The sequence below is a fragment of the Onychostoma macrolepis genome, chromosome 16 (genome assembly GCF_012432095.1).
Source record: "Onychostoma macrolepis isolate SWU-2019 chromosome 16, ASM1243209v1, whole genome shotgun sequence".
NCBI lineage: Eukaryota > Metazoa > Chordata > Actinopteri > Cypriniformes > Cyprinidae > Onychostoma > Onychostoma macrolepis.
In genome coordinates, this window is record NC_081170.1 from 4,889,981 (window position 1) to 4,903,958 (window position 13,978).

The 13,978-nt window shown below is 34.9% G+C and overlaps 1 protein-coding gene across 2 annotated transcripts in view; it reads left to right on the forward strand.

The window, feature by feature from the left end:
* Window positions 1–13,978, forward strand: part of csmd3a (CUB and Sushi multiple domains 3a) — a 288,864-nt gene that overhangs the window by 142,200 nt on the left and 132,686 nt on the right. For both annotated transcript variants that reach the window (XM_058747031.1, XM_058747032.1), the window contains exons 26-31: window positions 207–409; window positions 1,628–1,819; window positions 2,402–2,540; window positions 4,796–4,983; window positions 5,268–5,462; window positions 10,494–10,610. In XM_058747031.1, coding sequence (XP_058603014.1) covers window positions 207–409; window positions 1,628–1,819; window positions 2,402–2,540; window positions 4,796–4,983; window positions 5,268–5,462; window positions 10,494–10,610 — 1,034 coding nt within the window. The remainder of the gene's footprint in view (window positions 1–206; window positions 410–1,627; window positions 1,820–2,401; window positions 2,541–4,795; window positions 4,984–5,267; window positions 5,463–10,493; window positions 10,611–13,978) is intronic.

A 13,978-nucleotide genomic window follows, 5' to 3' on the forward strand; every position in this document is an offset into this window, starting at 1 on the left:
AAATATTTTGACGAATGTTAGTAACCAAACAGTTTGCTGGTTCCCATTTACTTCCATGGTATGGAAAATAAAAAATAAATAAATAAAAACTACTATGGAAGTCAATCATGGCAGATGTTGTGAAGTGTTACCTAATTATTACATGGGAATTTTAGTGTATGTAATTCAGTGTGAATCAGGTTTTAATTTAAGTGTCTTTTTTTTAGTCTGCAGTTCTTGGCTTTTGACACGGAGGCATCGCATGATATCCTGAAGGTTTGGGACGGGCATCCAGAAAACGAGATGGCTCTGAGGGAAGTGAGTGGTTCGCTGTTACCCGACGGCATCCACAGCACTCTCAACGTGGTCACCATCCAGTTTGAGACGGACTTTTACATTAGTAAATCTGGATTCGCCATTGACTTCTCAAGTAAGTACTTTTCTTTACAACCAGAGAGTTTTGCAGTACACAGTTCTAGTATCAAGTAAAATAAAATTAGCTAATGAAGCCGTTTAGATGAATGGTAAAACATTTTTAGTAGAGGTGGATAGCATGACTAAGATCTTCCATCATTTTCTAAACTATTCATTTTATATTACAGTAATGGTGTGTGTCATGATTATAGTCGCCTGTGCTGGAAATTAGAGTTTGATTCATCTTTCATGAATCACTCTAAACACTTAATTTCAATGAATAGATTCAAAACTTTGATTCGTTTGTGCCATGACTTAAAATTTCTCATTGGTGTCCCCCATTTTTCATATATAAAAACAGTTGAAATAAAAATAGCATACTGTGTGAACATATATGTGGCTGTTTATTTCTCTGAGGTTATATTTGTGCATATGAATAAAAATAAATAACTATACTATTTCAAAAATTTGGGGAGGAAGGAGATTTTTTGATGTTTTTGAAAGGAGTCTCTTGTGCTCACCAAGGCTGCATTTATTTGATCAAAATAGTACAACTGTAATATTGTGAAATATTATTGCAATGGAAACTGTTTTCTATTTTAAAATTTTCTTGTGATCAAAGTTGAATTTTCAGCATCATTACGCCAGTCTTCAGTGTCACACGATCCTTTAGAAATCATTCTGATTTGCTGTTGAAGAAACATTTGAAATAGAAATGAAGAAGCGTTTGAAATCTTTTGTAACATCATAAATAAGTTTACTGTCACTTTTGATTTAAAAAAAAGTAACACTGCTCCCGGACTTTTGAATGGAAGTGTATGTTCCTTGTGTTCATTTAGTGAAAAACAGTGCAGCAAAGATTTGTTTTTGTTTTTAAATAAATGTTTACTGCATTTTACTTTTTGCATGAGACACTTTGAATGTAATTGCCTAAAAAGGTGCTTGGCCAGAATAATGCTTCCTTTGCCTGAAGAAAGTAAAAGCCTTTTCAAAGTAAATGCACAAAGAGGCTTTAAAAACCCCTGCATCCATTAGCATGCGATTTTGCAGTACAGTAGCTCAGACTTATTCCACACCCGTGTTAGACGCTGTTCTGCTCAGCCGAGCCCCCAGTGAGCCATTGTTCGCTAGTGAGGCCACGCAACCTCATTTCTGAGCGGAAAATGCTACCTCCTGCGGAGACATCCTGGTAAGTGAAAAGTGAGCGCAGCTGGTCACCGTTCCGATTTTGCAGGTTCAGTGGCGACCGCCTGTAGGGACTCGGGGACGCCCATGAACGGCAGCCGCAGCGGAGAGGGCAAAGAGCCCGGCGACACGGTGACCTTCGCGTGTGATCCGGGCTACGACCTGCAAGGCGAGCCCAGGATCACCTGCATTCAGGTGGACAACAGGTTCTACTGGCAGCCCAGTCCTCCTACATGTATTGGTGAGATTTATTCAATTTGCAGTGATGCCGCCTGGGGCCTGTAAAATACGGGCGGCCTCTCATTTCACACTTGTCAGTTCTGACGAAATGTCTAAAATAACTAGCCGAAATGACTTGAATCACCCTTTATAAAAGACCTGGAATAATAAATCTCTTTGATGGAAATTTCTGATCACATGCCCAGTCAGCGCTTAAACTTCTGGGTTGTGGGAAACTGGGGTGAAGCCTTCCCATGATAAATGTTTCTAGGAAACTGCATTTATTTTGTGGATAGCGGGAGTCTGTGAAACCTATTTTCTTTCAACTGCCTTTAAGTTTGAGTCACATTTAGACATTTTAAAGGTCAATCCGGTTTAAAGCCAGAGCAGGAACGATTTGAACGGTGGGGGGCGGGAACTTATCATCTTTGCTCATGAATATTAATGAAGCGGTTTGAATTTGAATCATAGCTAGTTATTGAATGATATATTAGCCAACATGGTCATTTACGCATGAGATATCTAGCCATTTTGAGATAAAGTAGCAGCGGGAGGGAAAATTTCATATACTTTATTAACTCTAACAGAAAATAATCTTTTCCAGCTCCTTGTGGTGGAAACATTACAGGCTCATCTGGATTCATTCTGTCACCGAATTTCCCCCATCCGTACCCACACAGCAAGGACTGCGATTGGTTCATCACGGTTCACCCTGATTATGTCATTTCCTTGGCATTTATCAGGTAAGATTTTACTCCCCCCCCAAAAAAAAAAATATATATTTGAAGAAACTTTTAATGACTCTAAAAATGGGGTGTAACTATCATTGAGATGCTATTATAGTTTTATTGATATTTTTTTATTATTATTATTTTATGTTTGTTTTATTTAATTTTTATAGTTTTAATTTAAATTTTAGTTGTTTTTTGTTGTGCTTGTCCTTTTTATTATTTCTTGTTCCTTTTAAGTATGTCTGTAGGTTTTTATTCATTTTTAGTTTTATTTATTTGATGTTGCTTTATTTTTGTTCAAGCACTTATTTCAGTACTTAAATTTTTTTTTTAAAATTATTCCAACCTACTTTAAGCTTTTTCCCCCTAAGAGTCTCGGCCTTTTAATGAGACTTTTTTTTTTTTCAGACATTTTGACTTTGTTCCGCAAAAAATACATCAAACTGAATTTTTGAAAAGGTTAATCATAGAGGAAATGTTTTCATGTCATTGTCAGTGTGATTTGCATTTTTAATGTTTCTTTGAATAAATTATTACATCTGAACATATAAAATGAGTGTCACGTCACTGACCCATAACTGGTTCCATCTTAGACTGTAAATTAGAATATGGTATTGATATCAGACTGTGATCTGCGCACAAAAAAAAACCTCAATTAATTTCAAATTAACATATGACTTAGTATTGTGTTTTTATCAGTGTAGTAATTGGAAAAAGATCTCTCTAGATTGATATTCTCAGAGAGGCATGCAAGCCGTAATTTCAAGTGACATTATTACAGTATTTACAAATTTTCTCAAATTAATGGCATATTGTTGGTGCATTACCATTGCAGTCTCGGGACAATAAACAAATCTTCATAATGACATTAATACAGCCGTCTGCTCTCATTGCAGTACTTAATGTGAAGTGCAGCATTTTCTGACTACATTTTCCCAAAGCATTGCTGTGCCATTTATGTGCATTTTCCACCCACATCGGATTTTTCCACTTCATAACATTTCCCCCACCTGAAACATACAGAAAAGCCTCTTCAAAACATTTTCTGCCTCAAATGACCCAAAAGGTCTTTTAGGAAGATCACAGGCACAGGTTTTAACAGCCTCAGCCGGGCACATGGTGGAAACTGGATGGAGCTTGTGATGTTGTCAACAAGCACTTGATAAATTTTCATGTTTATAATAGGATGCTGCTTATTTTCTCTTTTCTGTTTTACAGCCATCACACTTTATAAGCAATTTGCATTTCTACACTGCAAAAAATGAGAGATTTTCTTTTTTAGTTTTAAGCATAAACATATTTAATATTGATAGATTTTTTTCTGAAAACAAGACTTATTAGCTTATATCGTTTTGCTTCTGAAGTAAATGTATTTTGATTATTTAGATAGTTGTACTAGAGTTTAATTTAAAAAATAAATGTAAGAAAAATTATGTGACATTGAGTGACATTGATTTATTTTTATTTTTTTCTGAAAAAGGTTTGAGTTTATGCTTAAAATAAAGAGAGAGAAAAAAATGGGATAAAAAAATATCTTGTTTTCCCTTTGAATTAAGCTCATTTTTCTTATTTTCAGATATATTTCTTATTTTAAACATAAACCCACTTGATTTTGATACGTTTTTCAGAAAACATAATCTCTTCAGTAAATATATGTTGATTCAAGAATTTTTATATAAGTGTAATGGAAAATAAGACAAAATGCTAAGAAATAAAGTCATTTTTTGCAGTGTAGAAAAGCTAATAATGAGTGATTGCTGTAAAACGGGAAAGATGAAAAACAAGCAGCATCCTACTGAAAGCATGAAAATTTAACAAGCTTGCTTGTTGACAACATTACAAGCTCCACCCAGTTTTCTCTTCTCAAATAAACATATCTTAATTTAAGAATGTTTTGATATTTATACTGGAAAACAAGTTGAAAATACTGGGTAAGAAATCATTTTTGCAGTGTATACCAAGATTTAATGGGCTAGTTCACCCAAAATGCAAGTTTCTATCATTGTTGATCGTTTCAAACATGAATGCTATTTTCAAATCTTCACACAGCAGTTTTTCATTCAACAGCGCGTAGTGACCATATTAAAGTCCCAAAATATACACCATCAAAGTATTTTAAATTACTTGTCATCCCCTTTGTGTGCAATGATTTGCAATGACATGCTGACAGAATTTTCATTTGTGTCAACTAATCCTTCAGGAGGAGTAAATTGCGTAGAAAAATCAATATATCACTGTGTTTTGATCCTATACTTGTCTTCTCTCAGTTTCAGCATTGAGCCCAACTATGACTTCTTGTACATCTACGACGGACCTCACAGCAACGGTCATCTGATCGGCACATTTCAAGACAGCAAGCTGCCAGAAAAAGTGGAAAGCAGCTCCAACATCATGCACATTGCCTTCCGCAGCGACGGATCCGTGAGCTACACGGGCTTCCATCTGGAATACAAAGGTAATTGCTCTTTTGTTTCGGCCTGGAGCTTAAAGAGGCCCTTGAGAGATGCACTTATTGATTTTTGTCGATTGAGGACCAGTAAATGATGACGGAGTGTTCATATTTTGGTAAACGGTTCCTTTAAGATTGTCATGATATACTGTTTCAAGAAGCTTGAGCGCAAACTGAAAAGTTTCAAAGGTTGACAGTGACTCACCGCTTGGCATTTTTATCCCTTCATATCTTTTCATCTTCTACAGCTTTATCATATGCCATATGTCTTGTGTTCCTCTCCCGTATAGCTAAACTGCGTGAGGCTTGTTTTGACCCGGGCAGCGTGATGAATGGCACTCGGTTGGGTGGAGACTATAAGCTGGGCTCCACTGTGACCTTCCACTGTGATCCAGGCTACCAGCTCCAGGGTTATTCCAGTCTCACCTGTGTCATGGGCGACACCAACAGACCCGAGTGGAACAGAGCTCTGCCCAGCTGCCAAGGTATGCTCACGTTCCCATCTGTATTGTGCTTAGAACATCCCCTTACAACCCAGATACCTGCGTCACGCTCTATTTTTGGAGCTGTGTGGGATACAGCGTCTGTTTGCGCGTTTTATCCTACAGTAGTTTTGCTTGTGAATGAAAGTCAAAATTGTGCAGTTTTTCTTTTCATCCAGATCAACACGAGGGTGTTTACATGTACTCCAAAACACTGGTAACTTTTGAAAAGAATCATTCGAAAAATAAGTTTTGCAAATCAATAAACCGCATACTAGAAAACTGCCATGTGTTAGACAGTGAATAAGCTGTCAGAAAAGGGCAAAATCGAAGTGTGACGACCTTTGGCTAATAAAAGAACGTAATTTAAGGCATTTTTGTGACCTTACACTTCAGCTGATTAGGCATAATCAGTAAAATGTGCATGCAAACTCTTAATGAGCGTCAACAAAACCCTGATAATAACTATCAAAAATCACCTCATTATAAGAGTCTGATTTATGAGTTTCCATGCAAAGCAATAATCCCACAGGCTGAAGTGAAGTGAAGTTTTTCTTCATGGTGAAGTTGCAGAATCTGAAATATTTCTGAGAGAAAAAGTGCTGTATGTAGGAAGGAGCTTGATTTTATAACTTGTTTATTTACTAAGTTGTTTCAGAGGCAGAGCAAGTCAATACATTTTGATGAAAAATTATGAATAAAAACTATTTTATGTGGAATAATGTGCACTGATGAATCATTCTTAGTAAGGTCAGTGATGTATATTAAGAAGTTAAATCGGGTCAATTTTGATTTAATGTTGATTTAAAATGTAAGACGAATATTGAATAAACTTGCAAAACGCACTAAACGTATTTGCATGTAGAACAAAATTGAGGTAACATGCTTAAATTTCAAGGTAAAATGTATTGATTGGTTTGAATTGATTGAATGGTTTGTTCATAATGTATTTACAGGTAAAATCTGTATTGATTAAGGTGTAATATTTCATTGTGTAAAACATTTAATAATAATAAAATTTAAAAATGCTGGACAGGGCAGATTTTATATATTTAGTTTTGATATATTTAGAGTAGGAAATTTATAAATTTTCTTCATGGAACATGATCTTTACTTAATATCCTAATGGTTTTTGGATCGATAATTTTGACCCATACAATGTATTTTTGGCTATTGCGACTTAAGACTGGTTTTGTGGTCCAGGGTCACATGTTACTGTTTTATTGTGTTTTTTGATTAAATAAATGCAGCCTGATTCCCAATAAATTTTTCTCATGGAATATCCTATTACACATTCAGATTTGTCAGATTACAGAAGTATAAGTAAAACTAACATTCAGTTATTGTGCTTCAACACTAGTTACACATTTTTCTGTTTTTATGTCTCAAGTGCTAGTCTGTGTCTAGATCCGTCTCCTGCCAATTACTCTGCTCTCTGTGTTGTCGTGGAGGATGAGACAGCGATCATAACACTCTTCATTCCTGCCACTCTCTTCATAGGTGTTGTTTCAGGCTTGTGCTCTTCTGCCTTGAAAGCATTGATTAATAATGGATGTGTTTGTGCTGGGGTCTCGTGTACGGACTGTGTCACCCTGCCACATGTGCGCACAAACCCACATGGGCTTCTGACGGTTCTCTTTTACACTTCCTCCAGCTGTGAGACCAGCTCACGGTGTGAAGAGATGCTGAATTATGCGCTGCGGCTTGCTTGTGCCTCTGGAGACAACAGGGACGCGGTGTACATGTGCATGTGTGGGGAGTGTGAATTACGGGGGAGTTTGATAGGATTGGTCCTTCCACAATGGAAGTCAGAACGAAATATACTTATGATCTGGCTTTATGTAGGTCTATAGTAGAGCTGTGCGATTTATTGGATCTTTATAATATAGTCACAGTGATTTGACAACATTGTTAAAGTGCTTTTTATTTGGCCATTAAGTTTTCAGAAGTGCATGTGATTATCAGACTAGTCTTTTTTTCTCTCGTGTGAGTTAAGACAGAGATGCTTTATAGCATCTCTTCTTTGTCAAACAGGGTTTTAAAGATTAATTTCTGTGAATCAGTTCAAGTACTGTTGGATTTTCATGTATCAAAATATAATGAAAGATAGATGTTAGCTAAATTAATAAATGTCAAATAAAATAAAATAGAATATTTGAAAAACCTAAACTTTTTTTTTTTCAGCTAGCTGCTAAGGCAGCATTTCTAGTTTTCATTTAGTTTATCTAGAGATGTACTAAAATAACGAAAACTGAAATTAAAATTGTTTACATTAATTAAATAATTAAATTTAAAAAAAAAAAAACTACAAAATTACTGAAACATTAAAATAGAAGTAACTATTCAAACTGTTAATAAAAATTGTAATAGGATTAATACGAAGTAATACTAAAATAAAACCGATTGCTGCATATACATGAAAATAGTCAAATACCATTCTTTCAGTTCATATAGTTGAAAAGTGTTCTAACTACATGCATGCTAAAACTAAAACATGCTAACAAATATAGTTATGAAAACATTCCATGATAATTTGATAACTATTATCTATTTTCACTATATTTTACTTATTGCTTTAGATATTTGGATTTTAATTGGCTGATGTAAATACTGAAAGATATTCAAAGAATCACAAGACTGAAATTACAGAGTTTAAGTTCGTATATCTCTGCAAAAAGACCAAAAAGAAAAACAAATTGCATTGTTCTTTTTTTTTTTTCCTTTCAGTACTTCTCTGAATAAGCTATTTCATATAACATATTTTATGTGTGCTTTTTATGTGTGCATATAGTCCACCAGACAAAATAATAAATTAATTTACACAAATGACCCTGTTCAAAAGTTTATGAACATGTGATACTTAATGTCTGTTGTTAGCTGTATGAACAATGTCTGCTTCTTTGTTTTGTGTTGTGAACTGCCCACTGTTCTTGTGAAAAAAAATCTTTATTTTTCAAGCAGCATATTTATATTTGACCCCTTTTCAAGAGTGACTGTACTGAGGATGCTGAGAACAATTGAGAGACACATGCACAACTATTCAAGTGGGGAGTGAAAACTTTTGGAACTGAATGATAAGGGTAAATTGTACTTGTTTTGTCTTCTGGGAAACATTTAAATCATTTCTGTAGCTTCTGAAGGGCAGTACTGAATGAAATAGTAAGATATTTAAGCAAAATGTACACATAATCGTCCTTCTCAAAAGTTTTCACCCCCAGATCTTTAATGCATCATGTTGCTGCCTTGAGCATCAGTGAATGTTTGAAACTTTTTTAATAGTCGTGTATTAATCCCTCAAGTGTCATCAGTGTGAAAAGATAAATCTCAATAATATAGGAACTTTTGGAAAGAAATCAGCACCTTTTGAAAGTCATTGTATGAGCTGTATGTGTGTACTTCTTCCTTTGAGACGCAGTCTACATTTATAGATTTGTGAAACTCCAGAGCTGGGAGATGTTTAAATTGACATGAAACATTGTAAACACTTTTCTTATCATCTGCAGAGATGAACAATTATAACATGAGTCACAAATGATGATGTTCTTCGACTCAGGAGTGAATGATTTCAGCGCTCTGATGTATTGACTCTGTCACCGCATCTTGTTTGCTAATCCTCTGAAATTAATATTTCACCACAGAATATTGTGGGATCAGCAATAATAAACCCACACTGAGACTTTGAATTTCACATCAAATAATGCAAACAGGGCAGCAGTTTTCCCACTTGTGCAAGTCAAAGGCTATAAATGTCACTCGAAAGAACGATTTATATTTTGCGGAGTCATATGACTGGATGAAAGCTTCTGCCTGCTCCATTAGATCCTAATCACTTTTTATCCCCTTTTTGCCGCAATTATTTTTGCCCATTTCTCTTGCATTATGCTAAATTGTTTCGCTTATTGTGAAGAAATAATTCAAACGGCCCTCTAATCAATGATTGCATAAAGACTGTCTCTTAAGACTGTATAGGTTGTATTTTAGAGTATGAGATTGAAAAGTATTATTGTCAGGCCTATAATTCTGTTCTAGCTGGTTGATGAATGACTGAGCACTGTTAACAATGCTCGCTATAACTCTAGCGCTCCTTCCACAGCTGTCATATCGTGCCACATTATATAGATTTACACCTTGCTGTATGTTGCCTTTGTTAAACATGGTTCAGGTACAGAGTTTCTCCTCAAATGCACCTTGAGTTTTCCACTTTCCACAAAGCAAAGTTTGACTTTATTTTATTGATATACTTATTTTTGACAAATTTGTTTTGAAAAATATAGACTTGCATGAGATGGAGTCTCCTATCGGTGCCTTAAAGTGGAACTCATCTTTAAAAAAAACAAATGAAAAGATGAAAGTTTTATTTATGCCACATGTTTTTAAATGAAGTGTCAGAAGCAAAGTATATATATATATATATATATATATATATATATATATTTTTTTTTTTTATTATTAAAGAAAAACACAAGCATCTCAAGGCACAATACAAGTATCAATCTGTTACAGAACTAAATTAAAAAAAGGAAAAAAAAACAAACAAACTTAAAAATAAGTAAGCATAGTAAATGTCCATATACCTATAAACGTTTAGCAAAATATATTTTTTAATTAACATGAACATTTCTTTACAAGGCGGTATGAGACTAAATGTTTATTTCAAGAACTTTTATAAGGGTTTAAATTTTGCAGTGTTATTCAGCTATAATGTAATTACATATAGGACACTTAATCATCATAATTTTATAAACATTTTCTCTAAAATTGTGGCACAGTATCTGTACGACAATAATTAAATCAATAAATAATTGTTGAAAACATACAATTAAACAATTACAGGAAACAATGCATCACGATAGTGTTATTTTAGTATTATTTATGTATGGCTAGTTTGAATTTTAAAACACATTGAAACAAAAATGAAAGACTGATCCAGATGTTAAAACAAAGCAATAAATGATTTAGTCCACCATTAACATTGTGTTTGGATGTGTTTTGAATATATAAATGCATTCACACACCTTTATTTGTTTCTTCCAGCTCCATGTGGAAGCCGGTCGACGGGTTCAGAGGGCACTATTTTGTCCCCAAACTACCCTCGCAACTACACTGCGGGCCAGTCCTGTGTGTATGAAATCTCAGTGCCAGGAGAGTTCGGTAAGAAATACACTTTCAACCTGACCGCAAATGAATATAAGTGAACGTCAAGGCTTATTTATAGCATACCCTATGCTGCTATTGAACAGAACATACGTGTGCATCTGTGAAAAGGACCCTTTTTAATGAGGAAGAAAAAAAAAAAACGGAAATTGAGAGGGAAAAAATGTTTGTTCTTTTCATTTCTGAGAATTGCTGTTCCTGTAATTAAATAGGCATAGTAGCCACAAATGAAATGTGTGTTTGTGTAGGTTTCTGCAACAATTCCAGAAATCCTTTAGTCTTAATGGATTTCTAAAATCAAAATGCAGCGACTTTTTGCAGACCGCCTCTCGAGTCGTTTTGCCGAACATCAGGGGCGTCAGTGCGGCCCAGCAGGATCAGAACTTCTGAAATGGTTTGGACTTTAAGTCTCCAGGGTAACTGAGATCATGTTTGGAGCTTAAATCCTCACATCAGAGCCTTATTTATCAGAGCCTCATATTTTATGCATGTATGCACTGTATTTATTTAGTTTTTGCTTGTAACAAGCGACAATGACTGTGCACGGCAAGATACCAAACCATCCAGAAACAAAGGAAAATGCTTTAGTGACCTTACATGAACTGTAGAAACTTCAACCCTCAAGTCTACGGAGCTTTAACTACGATTGTTTTTGTTGTTCATAGTGTTCTGTAGCTTTTTTGTGTGACACTAAAGTTGCTGAAGTTAGACGGCCAGCATTTCCATTGTGATGTATGAGACTGTCTACTGTGGTGTCCACAAGTCTGACCGCTTTAAAAATGTTTTTGTGTAAACCTCAAAATAAACACAATGAAATGTTAAAAACTCTGAGCCTGTTTTCAGCTCAGAGTTAAAAATGGTTATTTGGCGTACTTTACAGATCAAATTAATTAATTTTTTCCTAAAATTGATGAATTGTACAACACTAAAACTGCTATTTCTACACTGTTCCATAGTTTCTTTTTAAGTCTTAAATGTAACTAGTGATCAAGTGACTTTTGTACAGGTGATCATTTTTTTCTTGCTTCAGTGGAGGCGATATTTTCTCAAAGTCAATATAGTTACTTTTTTTCTGATAATATACTTCATATGAGCAATATTACACGAGTGGCAGTGCCATATGGCTGTGATATATCACAGCATGTTGATATACAGCCATATTGCACTGCTACGAGTGTGATATTGTGTTTATACAATAGTTTGACGGCACAAGTGTGTAAATAAAAAAGAGAAAAACAGTGTGTCTTTAAAAACCCTCTTTTGTGCAGAACTACTTCCTTCCGCCACGGATTTAGATCTCAGTTTGACAGTTTAACAGCTGAGCCCAAGCCTACATTACTAATTTGAAAATGTCACTTTAGAACTAGTAGCAAAGGAACGTTGAGTTAATGACTGTCCTAGAACAGCATGGTAAATCATGCTAAAACATGTCAACAACATGCTAATCATGCTGAAACACGTCAACAACATGCCGATCGTGTTAAAACATGCTAATCATGTTAAAAATATAATAGCAACATGCTAATCATGCTTAAGGCTAGTTAAGGTTAATCATGTTAGAAACATGCTAGCAACATGTTAATTATGCTAAAAACGTGCTAGCAACATACTAGAAACATGATTAGCAGCATGTTTCTAATCATTTTAGAAACATGTTAGAAACATGCTAGCAACATGTTAACAACATGCTATTCATTCTAAAAACATGCTAGCTAGGGTCCTAATAGATAGATTAGATGTTGATAACATGTTGCTAGCATGATTTAGCACTTTCCTAACATGATTTTAACATGTTGCTAGCATAGGGTGACCATACTACCATACGTTTTTCACGGGCATGTCTTGGCCAGCATTTCTATTTTGCCTAAAATGTCCAGGTTTTGGCTTTGTTTTCCTGTTTCCATACTTGCTGAAGGTAATGATTGAAAAGTAGTTTGACCAATAACATTGAGGCATTGTACATAATCGACCAATCACGGCACGCTAGAATATGGTATTTACAGAGAATGGTCAAAGTGACGATACTTTTTTGATCATTGCCTTCAGCAAGTATGAAAACCTGGACATTTTAGGCAATATAGAAATCCTGGCCAGGATGTGTCAGGGAAAAAGTGGACATTTGGTCACCCTATGTTAGCAACATGTTAAAAAACATGCTAAATCATGCTAGCCACATGTTATCAACACCTATCTAATCTGTCTATCTAAACTTCAAGCATTTACAATTGCGGCTTTCTCAAGCCAACTTCAAATTTTTGTTCAAAAATTTTACTCATCTAGTTTATTATAATTTACTTCATAATCATATATTTTTATTCTTTTTTTTTTAAGATGAAAACATTTTTGCTAGTTGTCTCAGACATTTTTGACCCCACATCTAATTTCATGCACTTGTTTTTTAGTGAGATGACTATTGCATTTAAGGCTGTTTTTGACTTTTGGTTTGTTTGGTCTGTAGCTGAGTTAGATGACGCCTGTCATACTGTAATATTTGGTTCTGAACCGTGATACAATTTCATCATCAATGTGCATACCGCTGGGAATTCTAGTGGCAGCTGTTTACCACTCTAGCAAGGGACTGTAAGAAGAAGATGCCAGTTTTGCTGGTTTTTTTTTTGTTTTTTTTAAATGTTTTTTTTATTGCCAAAACTGTAGGTTTTCCACCAATGCATTGCAATAAATGTACCGAATGCAAGCAGCAATGAGAAATGCATGATTTTATAATTGGCAACACATAGTATATGTAATGAATTGTGATTCATTTTTGAAGTTCTTTCATATCAGTTTCAAACCTTACATGAACTGTCTATGAAGACAAGCGTTTGCGGCAAAAATTGTAGTGTGAAAAGACACATCCTAAAATTAATTTGGCTTAACAGGAATTTGAATGGCCCTTCTTTTATGTGCTTTATCTATTTCAAACTCTCTCAGTTTGCAGAAGTTTATATTAATAAGTCTGTTTTAACTCGACTAAATGTTTTCCTGTGAATGCTTGTAAAATGAGGGAACCATGCCGTGGGGCGTCTGACTTGATTATGAAAGTGTTCTGATTAAATGTAACTGTCTGTAGGAAGAGAGACACAAAATAGAGAACACCAACCACTGAAGGTCTTCTTAAAATATCACATCAAACAGGACTTGAAGTTCTCAACTCTTCAAAAAAAAAAAACCTCTCATCTCAGTGTTTTTGGCGGTTTCATCCTCAGTTTCGAAGTAGAACGTGGTCAATGCCTTTCACTCTGCTGTATTTGAAGACTTCAAGGACAGTACCTTATATATTTTTGTACAAATATTTAAGTCAAATAATTCCAATACATTGTTTGAACTGTTTTTTCTTTGACATAAAGGTGCAGTAGGAGATCTCA